This window comes from Coenobita brevimanus, chromosome 100 (genome assembly GCF_032717465.1).
Source record: "Coenobita brevimanus isolate Jiangsu-jjx chromosome 100, ASM3271746v2, whole genome shotgun sequence".
Lineage (NCBI taxonomy): Eukaryota > Metazoa > Arthropoda > Malacostraca > Decapoda > Coenobitidae > Coenobita > Coenobita brevimanus.
The window spans coordinates 59,239,240-59,253,469 of record NC_137053.1 but is presented as its reverse complement, the minus strand read 5'-3'; the positions used below and the strand labels follow the sequence as shown (position 1 = coordinate 59,253,469).

At 38.8% G+C, this 14,230-nt stretch overlaps 1 protein-coding gene across 1 annotated transcript in view; it reads left to right on the top strand.

Moving 5' to 3' along the window:
- Nucleotides 1–2,874: 2,874 nt before the first annotated feature.
- Nucleotides 2,875–14,230, top strand: part of LOC145414562 (uncharacterized) — a 117,596-nt gene continuing 106,240 nt past the window's right edge. Inside the window, exons 1-2 of the mRNA XM_080284080.1 lie at nt 2,875–3,075; nt 7,068–7,187. Coding sequence (XP_080140206.1) covers nt 2,875–3,075; nt 7,068–7,187 — 321 coding nt within the window. The remainder of the gene's footprint in view (nt 3,076–7,067; nt 7,188–14,230) is intronic.

Here is a 14,230-nt window from a genome sequence, read left to right as displayed (position 1 = left end):
CAAGTGCTGGTGTAATTATATCTTTATTTTACTGTCGGTATTACTTTGTTTCGTTAGTGTGGTTACAGTAGCTACTAGATACGGCAGTCTGTTTTTTCGTGGTGTCCTAAAAAGTCTCATTTTGTCGGATGTTCAGATGAGTGAGTGATACGGGCACGAATGGTCATGTAACTGTCATTATTATAGGCCCATTGTCTAATATATAAATACTACTGTGATGTTTTACTTATACTTGGGCCGGTATTATCAAAACCAGGAACGCGGAGGTGTGAGGAAGTCTAATTTTTGACGGTCGGTTAGGGAATACTGAAAGTTCTAGGTGCGATCAGCCTTCATTCCACATTACAGAGTGTAGCCAGGAATGACACAGAAAGGTCAGACATATTCTGCCATCCACATTTGCTTAAGAAATCGCCGTTAAACACTAAGGTCTTGTCTACACTTTCGCTCCCTCAGTTTTAAGTACAGTATGGCCCTGTGGTTGTGCGTTGACGGGGTGATGGACAAGGTTTGTCTGCGAGTGCTGGTGTCAATAAATCATGCTACCGATCATTAATAGTAATTATTTCATCAGTCGACATGCGTACCGATTCCTGTGTGCATTTATATATATATATATATATATATATATATATATATATATATATATATAAATATATATATATATATATATATATATATATATAAATTAATAGAAAGGTAAGTGCAACAGTGCCTTCCTCAGTGCCTGATCTGTAAACTGTAAGAGATTGGTTTAGTTTATTGTCTCGGTGATGTGCTTAAGGAATATTTTTGTTTCGATATGTTGCTGTTTTTTTTTTTTCAGGTGTCCTCGGGTGTTGCGTTTGTCGGGTAAATAAGAGATACTGCCATAGGTCCTTGTTTTGTTAGTATTTATCATACTCATTGGATAGTAATCTGTTGTTTTAGGAGGCTTCAAAGTACCTCTTACCAGTTAATTTATGTATAGGTCACGTAAATATTCCCTTGTACCGTATGTTATATATGTCAGCCGTGTTAATATTAAAGTTATAATAAAGACCGGAGAAAATACTAAGGTGCAATAGGCAAAATTAACTGCTTAGAAAGAGTGCCAGTAAGCCTCCAGAGCTGACGAGAATACGGCCATGTAATGAATAAAGTTGATACACTGAATAATGATGATACACTCACTGTCTTAAAGTGACGTCATGTTATTGGGTCTTGGCCTAGATTATGTAACACTTCCTCAACGATGTATCTTCACTGAACACTTGAATATCTTCATGCAGTGCTACTGAGGCAAACGATCTGTATTAAAAAAATAAAAATAAAAACCCATGTAAGAGAATAAGGTCCCATATGCAGAATAAATAGCTAACGAAGAACAGCTACGAAGTCTCCCCTGCCAGAGAAAATGGCTATTGCGTCACGTTAGCCCATGTCTAAGTGTATTATTATGGTGTTGAAAGTTGCATTGTTTTGTGCTCATGTCATGCTGTTCTTATTTTTGTAATTAAAAGCGTATTTCCAGTATCATTAAAAATTTTCGTGATTTATTTTCTTCGATTTGGAAATTGCTGGGTTAGACGTTGGATGAGATTGTAAACTATTCTTTTTTCATGTCCAGCGAAGTTTAATAATCTGGTGTTATGGTTGTTCCTTTCCATGCATAGTTGAAGCTACAGATATGGTAAGCGGTGAGAGGATGTATTTATGGAGTGACGTGTGAATGCTGATGTTATTCCTTTCATTTGCTGAGCTGTGTGTTGTGAGAAAATTTTGCAGTCAGAAATTTTTGTGGCAATATTTCCTTTCAGTGCAGAACAGTATTGTGAGAACATTAGGGTGGTGGTGGTGGTATTCGTTTTTCATATTGTGACGAGTACTTTCATATTGTGCAGTATTGAATCTTGGGGACGTTATTCGTGAATATAGGGTACGGTATATTCTTTATCCTGGTGAATGTTGGTGGTAAAATCATGTTGGTGGCCATAATGGTATTTGTTTATTGTTCAGTACTGAAACTATTACCATGTGCAGCCACGAATCTTGTTGACGTTCTCCGTATTTCCTGTCGAGGTTTCATAATTTGTTTTGTATGCTACACATTCATAAGCTGTTGTGTGTGTGTGTGTGTGTTTTTTTTTTTATGCAGCCTGTATTGAGATTATTATAAATTTAACATGCATTGTTAAGATGTAACATGCAGATTGTCGTCAAAGCATGCATCAGTAACATTCAAGATGGTCGTCAAGGTGTAGGATGCTAAATGAATTGGTGAAGAGGTTGTAAAAAATTGTCTGACGCCCATTCCTACCAAATTCCGAGTAGTACGGTATGTAAACGTTAAATGAAAGCTAGACAGGGAGGTTGCATCTTCTTTTATTTTTTATTTATTTACCAGGTATGTATTAATGTAGTGGTGGATAGGCAGCTAATGATAAAGAAAATACGAATCTTGTGACAATCTTTTTTCAAATCCGGAACGGTGGTTGGTGAAGGAAACTGCATTATTATTGGCATTATCCCACTTTCATATCGAGTGTGGCGTGTAGAGGATGAATGAGAAGACATTAAGGTAACCTTGAACCTTACTGGATATTACATTCTCAGGGGAAAAAAAAAAAAAAAAAGATTGATGTGTTGACGAAAGAAACTATACGCATTTTACTATTTCCCCTCTTAGTGCATAGTGGTGTGTCGAAGGAAGAAAACTATTAAGCATCTTATTAACATTCTTCCTTTTCCCAGTGCAGAGTGGTGTTGAGGGAAAAAAACTATTATGGACCTAATAAACATTCTTCCTTTTCCCAATGCAGAGTGGTGTGTAGAAGAAAGTGTTATGGATCTTATTAACATTGATCCTTTTCCCCATGCAGTGGTGTGTAGACGATGAGTGAAGATAAGGAAGCCACACACGCCCAAGCCTCGACTCTGCCCCAGCACCCCCAACCGCCACAACAGCCGCAACCGCCACCGCCACCACCACCTCAACCACCGCAGCACCACATCACCCACCAGGCCACCACACTTGTTTCCATGCAGGCCGCGGCAGCAACAGCGCAGCCTATAGTACAGCAGGCATCCCCGCAGGTACAGCATCAGTACCAACATCAGCAGCATTGTCTCCCCCCCCCCTTCTTCCCTCTCTCTTAGGGACGTGCTCCGTTGGCACTGGAGGCTCTGGTATCACTTATCACAACTCAATATTTTTCCTTTTATTTACGCAGACGATATTCATTTAAAAAAACGTAAATAACGACAAAGAAAATACTGATAAGTAGAATGCAAAATAAGCTAATGTTGGTAAACTCAGTAGGAACATTACAATTTCTGTTCCCAGTTATAACGTAAAGATTCAGAAATAGAAATGAGACCTATACCTGTACATAAGCCATCGTCTACGTCCTAACTTTCTGTTGACATGAGGATAATTAGCAAAGGGGAATAGAGTTGTTATCAGGGTTATCAATATTATCATAACCCAACTCGCACTTTCTCAAAAAACGACAGGATTCAGAGGCAGGATAAAGTGAGAATGAAAGTAGAATTCACAATAATCATCATCCCACGGTTTGGGGGATGGGTAGGACAACAGGAAAAGAGAAGACCACAAAAGTATTATCCCCACAACTCTGTTCACACTACATTTGTAGGATCGAAAACAGGAAGAAAGAGAACCACAAATATAGCAATCATTATAGCTTCCAACGAAAATGGGGGACTCTTCCATTCACTCGTCATGCATCACCGTGATCCAAGCTATTTAATCATGGGTAGACTCTAGAAACAGGAAAATGGAAGGGAAAATACTAGCCGAGTTATCATCATTATACCATTATTTTCCTCAGTTATAAATATTTTGTAGGATCTAGAAACAGGAAAAAAAAAATAAAAAACTATCATCATCATCATCATCATACTCCCTGACATAAATGGGGTGAATAGGATCTGAAAACAGGAAAGGGTGAACAGAAACGCGTAACGAAAATGGGTGTCACATGCCTTCCGTCATGAAGTCAACAAAGAAGTATTTGTCCATACTTTGAGTGAAACAGCGTAGGCGATGTTTCCCGTGTTTCAGTATTTCAGTTCCCAGTCAAAAAATTTTTTGCCTGATGGCACTGTAAGATCAGTACCTTGGTGGGGATGGTACAGTTAAGACAACTTTGTTAAAATATGCATTTTAGTTCAGTATTTCAGGATCCTTCCTCCTTCATTACAGATTGTAAAGCTCCTTTGAGCCTCGAGTCGCACTGCCTCTCCAGCATACCAAGGGAAGTTCTTTCAGCATGGATATTGATTGCATAACATACGCAGAAATAAACTATATTGGAGAGTTCAGGAGTTTCTTAAAAACGAAAATATTCGTACGGTCCTATGATGTCACCACATTATTATTATTATTATTATTATTATTATTATTATTATTGTTATTGTTGTAGTTGGTGATAGCGCTCACCATCCACTCACTCGATGTAGTGCTGCTCCCGGGAGACTGTCCTTTCCTCTCTTCCTTCCTTCCTCTTCTGTCTTTACTTCATTCTTTCCTCTTCCTTCTGCCTGCGGGTAACTTTACACTCTCTTCTGTTTTTCTTTTCTTCATTCTTTCCTCTTCTGCCTGTGGGTGACTCTACACTGAGTGACAAGCCAAATGGTTTCTAGTACACTAGGAAACCGTATGTTATGCTGGGTGGTAACCATATAACCAAATTATGAAGCCTGGTGGTTAAGGCAATTGAGGCACTCCAGTTGGATTGAGCATATGCAGGTTTCTATCCAAGGGGTGGTTAGGGTTTATTGCTCATGTAATGCCACTCAGGGATGAATGAAGCTGGTCACTCTCATCTTAAATGTCAGGACCAAGTTGCCTAACCCCAGTCTCCTATGCTCTTCATGGGGCAGCACAGGATTAGATGATGATGATTATTATTATTATTTTTATTAATGCTTTATTAAAGTGATAGGTTGTATAGACTTGTCGGGGTTTCAGCTAGTATTTATCGGGATGCAGATTTTGAAGTTTTCCATCCCAAATTCCCCAGACTTCCCCTCTTTAAATCTGAAGCTATCGATAAATATTGAGTGTCCACATGTTTTTGTTATTTGCTGCACCTGCCTTAACTTTTTTAACTTTTGGTAATTGGAAGAAAATTTTATAGCCTTGAATGGAACCTTTGGTAAGTAGTTTGAGTTTTAACCGCCACTGAGAAAGGTTTGAAAATACAAGAAGTAAAGTACAGACAGTCTGATTCTGTCTGTGTAAATAGGTAAGTGGGTAACAATGTAATCTCTGTATACTTAAAGTGTTTCCCTAATATACCGCCTGTGACACTGCTTACTTATCGAATGGTCATGGAACAAGCATCATGCTTGTAAAACACCCTGTGTAAGAGCTTGTTTTCAGATTAGGTAATGTTGATTATGTGTCTCACCAGCTGTCAGTAGCTCAGTACCCAGTGTGAATCATGGTAGGCTGCACAGTTTTGGGATTTAATCAAAGCAGGATGCAATTAAAAAAAAAAAAAAAAAAAAAAAAACAGGCACCTGTATGACGAGGAATAAAAGTCTGTTGAGTATTTCACCCACTAAAGTAGTTGGCTCATTGTGATTTTACTTCTGTCTTTCTGACATCATTTTCACTAATTTCAGACTGGCATTTCTGTTATGACCTTTTTGGACCCTTTTTCCTTCCGTTCTGTTTGACATTTTTGGACCCAGATTTCCATTTGTTGACTTCTGTTGACTCAGTTGTTAGCCTTTGTCCCATTTTCTGACTTCCTTCCCTGTTTTTTATTCCATTTTTTATCCATTATAACTGGTTTCCTTTTTTTCTGACTTTCCATTTAAATTTTTTTGACCATCCATAGCAAAGTATGTAATGTTTGTGCTTACTGGGTACCGTAATGTATGGTATGTCTTTCTGCCTGTATTGTCACATATGGTCATATTGTTTCTTACCCATCATATAACAGATATCTTTTTCTCTGACCTTTTCATTTCCACATTGACCTTCCGTAGCTAAGCATGTAATATTTGTCTGTCATGAAGCATGTAGCTTTAACATGTTTTCAGTATTCTCCTTTTTTTACTCCATTTTTCACTTTTGATCTTCCCTTAGCCAAGAATCTGGAGCAGTGTCTGTCTGTTTGTCTGTATCATAACATGCAACTTTTTTATTTTAACCCATTACACTATATATATAACTTCCAGCAGCAGACTTCCAGAGGCTTCTGCTGCTGATGATGATGGTGAAGATAGGACTTTGTTTTCTCATTTTCTTAACTTCCAGGTCCACCTTTGAGCCCTTCTGAGTCAAGCATGTAATACCTCTTCATGTACTGTAATGTGCAGCTTTTAAGAACTTTAAGAAAAATGTATAACTACAGAAGGCTGGTTGACCCATACTAGGTAACTGCTGTCAAGGGCATGGCAGACCATAAGAGAAATGTATTTGCACAGAAGATCTGTTGCATTGACTGTCTTTTCTCATATAGCCACATTAACATAGTAGCATATTGCTCTATTACCTTTACTCATACCCCTGTCCTTCCAAAAGGAGGATGGTGGTTGCAGGAGAGGGGCAACTTCAGTATGCTGTCCACTTGCTTCATATATAGATGAACCTGGGACTACAGTACTCATTTTTGACACTGTCCTAATCCTATTACTGACCCTCCCTAGTCAAGCATGTAGCTAATGTGTGTCTTTCTTCGTATTGTAACATTTATCCATTTTAAAATAATATTTAACCCATTATTTGACTAGTTTTCTATTTTGACTTTCCATTTCTCATTTCTGACCTACTTGTAGCCAGTAATGTAATGTAAAGTTTGTCTGTCTGTTTGTCTTGATAATGTCTCTGTATATTGTAACTAGCAGATTTTATACTTTCACAGTACCCATTTATGACTGGTTTTCTAATTTGGTGATATACTGTTTTTCTACTTTCCGCCCATCCTTAATGAAGTACTGTACTTGTAAGTACAGTAATGTGTATGTATATTATAGCCTACAGCATGTATTGACTGTATTCCATTGTACATCCTACATATTATATTGACTGTGTTCCATTGTACATACAGGTTGGGCAGCAGCAGGGTGTGCCACAGCCAACACCAATGCCCCAGGTGATGCAGCAGGCTCCACAGGCAGCACATTCACCACATGGTGTCACCACCAGCATGCCTCCACAGTCACCACAGGTATGCCAGTTACCTTTTTGAGTGTGGTAGGACATATTTTATTTTCCCCACACAGCATGAACACCATTGTGCCCCCAGTCACCACAGGTACAATATTACATGTAATGACTATAGTACAGTACCAAGGTGTCTTTTATGTTTTATTCTTGCTTATCTCCACATACACTGATGCCTGTGTACAGTATGTTGTCCTTTCCACATGACATCACCACAGTTATCACAGGTACTGCACTTAAAACCAATAGTATGAAAATATCTTTTTTGTTTTATTCTTGCTACTGCCAGCTTGTCTCCATAGTCAGCACAGGCTCCATTCAGTACTTGAGACCTACAGTACGATGCCATCTTTTGTACATTTAGTCCCCAGAGATGTTGTTTCACTTGCATTGATTACTGAATTGGTGATAGCTTTTCCACTCCTAAAGTTGATGTAAAGGTTGTTTTGAAGTCAGAGAGAATTAGTTTTTTGAGAATTAGTTTTTAACCCCTTGGGCATGAACCGGAAGCATGTCTTACAGTTGTTTCATGTGGAAGTATTTTACCAGCATGCATCCTGGTCTTTGTGTGAGAGCTGAGTGCATTGTATTCCTGGTACCACTAAACACTTTTTTCTGTTTGGTGGAAATTTTTTTAATTGGAGATATTAGATATAAATTCACTACAGTGTGTCTTGTAAACAGAATCATGTTTGAAGGTAGCAAAAGTAAAGTAAGAAAAGGCAGTCCTTTTTTTTTTTTTTTTTTTTTTTTTTTTCCCATACTGAAGACATTTAAATTCTTACAAGGAATGGCATCCACAGGTTGAATGGGTTGATGAAGACTCTCTGATCACTTCATTACAGTAGGTGTCCCCAGCAAAATATAATCTGTCCAATGAAAAATTACAGTAAAAAAAGAAAGGGGGCATCATTGTGCTGAAAAGATTAACACTTTAACTATGGTTTCTTTTTTCTCCCACTACCAGACAGTTTTATGTTCATTAGAAGAGACATGTCTGATTTAATGTCATGATAGTTTTGTTACTGTGGACACTCTTTTGTACTTCATTGGATCACGCTAGAACTAGTTGATTTTACTCAGCTGATGGAACACCATAGCAGTCGGAAGTTTAACCCCCTTCCCTGCGAGACATCTCCCTTAAGCTGAATAAAATAGTCTAGCAGTAGCAAGAATAGCCTTCAGAATCCAGCATTGTTTTGATGAAATTAATGAAGAATGTTTCTGACTTCTTTACAAAACTTGAGAGCCGTTGAAAACTGTTGAAGACCCATGTACTAAAGAGAATTACCATTTTACTGGTCTACCTACATTTGGGTATTTCAATAAGGCTAAAACCAGTTAACTGCAGTCCTTGGAGTTAACTGTTAAGCTGCAGGTAGAATACTGGCATAATCACAATCATTACCCAGGTGGCTGTGACTCAAGTTTATATGTCCTGTACCCTTGTAACTTATGATGACCAAAATATTCCCATACAAGAAGTGCTCACCATAGTCATGGGTTTAAAGCATCTATGTGCCGTATACTTTTTTTTTTTTTTTTTTTAATACTTCGTATGTCTGATGATGTTACTCTACAAGTATTATCATTTATTTTTCTTCTATTTCCATAGCCTGTATCATGTAGATCAACCCCTTTTATTTTGTTCTTGCTACCTACAAATGATTTTATTCAGTTCACAAGAGCTAATAACTAGAGGGGTTAGATATAACCTTCATTAACCCCCTCTGTACAAGATACTATTTGGAAAATGAGTAACTTTGTCGGGAAGTAGCAAATTGAGGTAAAAAAAAAAATGTCACTGTAGTAAACAGATCAATCATTTTGCACACCACGAATGCATTGAGTTGTTTCAGTCAGGATAATACTGAACATTTTTGTTTATCTAAAAGAGGTCCCAGCAGTCAGCAGGTTTAAAACTATCTCAGCTAAGTGCTGTGAATTGTTCAAGTGGAAGAATTACAGAATACTAGGTTATCACAATAAGCATAACTTCTGTATGTGGATACGAGTCTACTGTCCCAGTTAACTCTTTCACCACAGTGGATGTGCTTTGATATGTGGTACATAATTATTCAGGTACACACCAGATGAAATTGTTAGTTGAGAGAAATTTTGTCAGTGAGAAAGTTAATGATTTTCTCTGACCTTTGTATTGTGTGGTCATTCCCATTTTTTAGAATCGTGTATTTCATGTGTTTTTGTTTTTTCTGTGCCCAATTTTGTAATATTCCATTTTATCTTTTTTTTTGTGTGTGTGTGTGTAATATGCTTGTTATATGCTGCTTTATCCTTTTTTTTTTTTTTACCCCAGTCTTTTTTGTTGTAATGTACTCTTTTGCAGTTCATTTTGGTTTTTGCATAAGGTGACCCAGAGTACCTAATCCTCACTGAAAGTCTAGGATGTGTGCTGGCAAGCAGGTGATTTGAGTAAAACAACTGTAAGAGATGCTTTTGGTTCTTGATTAAGAGGGTTAACTCAGTCAACTTTAATGAGACTCATGAGCAACCATAGGCGAAGATCCAATATTGATTCATCAGCAGCCTAATAATGAAACCATTTAAGTGGTAAATAATACGTGTCAATCCCATTTTGTCCCTTTTGGGACATTGGGGCTTGAGGCTAGGCTACCTTAGTTTAGAACATAAGGCAGGAGACAGATCCACACCCCTGGTAGCATTTATATGATAGAAAAACTTCTGGCCACCTCTGAAGCATGAACTGTAGTGTGTAGGTCACAGCTTGTTCCAGCCAGAGAACTCTACCAACATATCACCAGGCATCATGGTGTCTTAAGTGAGGACTGATACTATTTTGAAAATGTCCCTCCCTTTGTGTGTGTTTTTATTTTTGTTTTTTCCCCCTTCCCTTGTTTATATCAGAATACTTGATTTAGGAGTAAAGACACAGTCAGAGTGACAGGCCTGCCTTGTGCACATGGGTTTAGTTCCCTGAGAGATTCCTGGAGGATTTTTGATCATGTAGTACTACCAGGGGTATAGGTCAGTGTCCTCTAGACTATGTGGTAGCTTAGCCTCATGCCCCTGTGCCTCTTGATAGATAGTATGGGACTGGCATATTATCTCTAACAATTATGGTGGAAACATTAATGTACTGTATAATTTTTCAGTTTCATTTACATACTGTGGCATTTGGTATAAAGGCCCCTTTATCTTTTAGTTAGTATTTGCCTTTAGTTATACCATTGTTAAACTTCTTTATCAGGTGATATTCTATTGGTTTGTTCTTGATACCTCCAAACTATTTTATTCAGCATCAAGGAGACTATATAATGAAAGGGTTAATGAAGGCCATAACTAATACCTCCAGTACAAAATTCCGTCCAAGCTGAATGAAAAGACAGGCACAGATTTAAGAGGGGGTGTCAGGGCATATCCCCCCCTCCTCATTTTTGGCAAAGCAGTGATTACTCATATTAAAAGTACAATATAATTTTCCAAAATATATGCAATGAATGTCTTAAGGCTACACAGTTTTGAGATCAGATCTAAGCGGGATGTATTAGGGAGAAAAAAAAAGTCCAGGTACCAGTATGGCTTGAAAAAATACAAATTATGTGATTGAAGGATTTAAATGAAAAATAATGAGAAGGTCCTTTGCTAGTACCATATGTACTTCTTGTGATGGACAGTAAGATTAACTCTTCAGATTCAAGAATGAAAAAGCTTTCTGTGGATTTTACACCAGTGGTCTAGTGGTTACAACACCATAGTGCAGAGTGGCAACCTAGGTTTGATCCTCCAGATATGACTGAAAGTTTTCCAGTTTTATAATGACATCTAAGGAAAACAGGTTGGTCATTTGTTGTAGCAGCCTAGCCTTGGGCCCCAACATCTCAAATAGGGTATTAGGGGATTGGTTGGTATTGTTTACTTTTGTATTTTTGTAAATTGGTCTCAAATAGGGGATTGGTTGGTATTGTTTACTTTTGTATTTTTGTAAATTGGTCTCAAATAGGGTATTAGGGGATTGGTTGGTATTGTTTACTTTTGTATTTTTGTAAATTGGTGTGTTTTGAGAGAGAAATGCATGCAGTATGCTGTTTTTAACCATTTCATTGTGATGGCATCTTTATTTGGCTAATTCCTCCTGCCCTAGATTGCGTTTTTTCAGCATAGGAAAGACCTCTCATATTGAAGTAAATGAAGGCTATATGTGATCCCTCCACTTTGAAGTCACTACCAAATTGAATGAAATAATCTAGAAATAGTAAGAACATCTGTCTATCAATTGCCAGACACCTCAGTCTCATAAGGAGTGGCCACAAACAAATCGCCTCCATGTCGCCCTGTCCAACACCATTTCACTGCCCAGCTCCCAGCTCACACCCCCCTCTCTCATATAATTATCTCTCCACTCCATCCCTCCATCTCATCCTCAGCCTCCTCCCCCCCATCTCCCATCCACCTCACTTGCATACACTCTTCTCATTAGTCTCTCGCTTTCCATCCTCTCCACTTGGCCAAACCAGCTCACTGTATTTCTCCTAATGCTTTCTATCACATCCACACCACAATGCTCCTTCAATTCCGCATTTGTCAGTCTGTCTCTCCACGTAACTCTACATGCTCCTCTCAGATAACACATTTCCACTGCTCTCACACTTGACTTGTGTCCTTCCAGCAAAGTCCAAGCTTCATTTCCCACAATACTGTCTTGCAGTGACTTTTTTACTTCCATGCTCACTTCCCTGTTCCGTATCATTGCTTTCAAAGAACCAGCAACTTTTCTTCCCTGTTGTACCCTTTCGAGCACTTCACCCTCTAAACTTCCATCCTTACTCATCACACTACCCAAGTACTTAAATCCACCCACATTTTCCATTTCCTCCTCATCCAGCCTACTGTACATTGAGTGGCTTCATTTCTCTCGAAGACCATACCTTTATTCTTTCCTACATTCACCTTTAGATTCCGTTTCATACACACTCTCCCAGACTCATTCACCAAGCCTTGCAGTTCCCCTTCTTCTTCACTTAACAATACAGTGTCATCTGCAAACAACAGTACAGGGAGTTTCCAAACACTGCCCTCTCTCATTTGGGTCACACCAACATCCACTGCCCTACCTCTTACCTCCTTTATAACCCCATTCATATACAGACTGAATGACCGTGGGGATATTACACATCCCTGTTTCAATCCAACATTCAAAAAGAAAAAATTCGCTCAGTTCACTATCCACACACACTGCAGCAATAGCCCCCTCATAAATTCTCTTCATGGCATTCAGCAACTTCCCATTTACTCCATATATTCTTAATACAGTCCACATTCCTTGTCTGTCCACCCTGTCTTATGCTTTCTTCAGATCCCTGAAGGCTGCATGCAACATCTTTCCCTTCTATAGAAACTTCTCCACAAAAGACCTAGAAATGAATATCTTATCTACACAAGAACATAAGATCGATAAATTGTGTACAGAAGAGCACGTGATTAAAGTTTGGCACCCCCTTTTTACTTTCATTGTCAGTTGATTGACTATCTGGTAGGTGTGTGTGAATCAGTATATAAAGAGAAATACCTAAAAATATTAGTACAGTAGATAGTTAGGGAAGTGAGATGGAGCATGGATTCTGGGAGTGTGAATGATATTTAAATGAATGTGGGGCCCATTAATTTTTCCTCCCCTTTCTCTTTTCTTGTTTCTCACTCCTGCTATTCATATTACACTATTCATTGGTGTTAGTAAATGCCAGGATGGTGATGATGGTAGGAGTTAGAAAATATAAGGGAAAAGTGACTATTGGTGAGATGCAGTTTGGGTTTATTCTAGGCAGAAGGGCCATTGATGGTACAATATATTCTTTGTCTGACAGCCTCAAGAAAAATATATATGAGAGAAAAGGGAACTGTACTTTGTTTTTGTTGATTTGGAGAAGGCTTTTGACAGAATCCCTTGGGAGATGGTGATGTGGGCAATGAGAAGAGCTTGGGATTGAGGAGTAGCTCGCTGGAGTGGTTATGGCTACTTATGTGGGTGCTCACATCCAGGTGAGGGTGAATGGAGATTTGAATAACTAGTTTTCCCAAAGTGTTGGTGTGCATCACGGGACATTCTTGAGCCCCTTATTGTTTTTCATGGTGTTTAAAGCTCTCTCACATGACTTCAGAAATGGGGTCCCATTGGAAATGTTGTACACTGATGGCTTGGTATTGATTGTAGAGAATGAAAGTGAGGTGGAGGAAGGATTTAGGAGGACTAAATGGGGCACAAGGGTTTGAGAGCAGATGCAGATTAAATTAAACTGATGATGTCTAGGGCTGGTGGTGGTACATGCACTGTCAAAGCAGAGAGAGTTTAACCATGTGTGGTTTGTCACAAGGGCGTGGGAAGCTACTCGATTTTGTTCAGTGTTTGTGTTAATTGGGTGGATAAGAGGTGTAGTGGTGTTAGAGGTAGACTGTAAAATAATGCTGATTTCGTGTGTGCAGTGTTTTGGGGAGAGCATGTACAAATTATCAGGCATGAAAGGACTGATCTTGCAGGAGAGCCTCTGGAATGTGTAGAGGAGTTTTGTTATCTGGCGGACATCTGTGCTGGAGGTCGGGGATGGAGTAAGGAGTACAGTAGTTGGAGGATGTTCAGGGAGCTGTTGCCTCTCCCAACATTGAGAGGGCTCTTCCATCATGCTAAGGGATTTTTGTATGTGGGTGTATTAGGAGTGTAATGCTGTGTACTAGCGAGACCTGAGCAGTAAAAGGAGAGAGTATTCATTGGCTTAGATGTACAGAAATGACACTGATTAGGTGGATATGTAGTGCATCCTTGAATGTAAGGCCTGGGGGGATAGGATTGCAGTGAAAGAGTTGAGAGGAAGGATGGAACTGGAATGTATTGTTATTGTGATGAGAGGTAGATTGAAATGGTTTAGGCATGTTGAGAAGATGGAAGACAACAGTTGGGTATAAAATGTGAGGTGTGAACTTCGAGGGTTGGGTTGTGAGAGGCAGACCAATAAAAACCTTTGATGAGGTCATAGAATGTGAGCTGGTTGTGATAGGCAGACCAATAAAAACCTG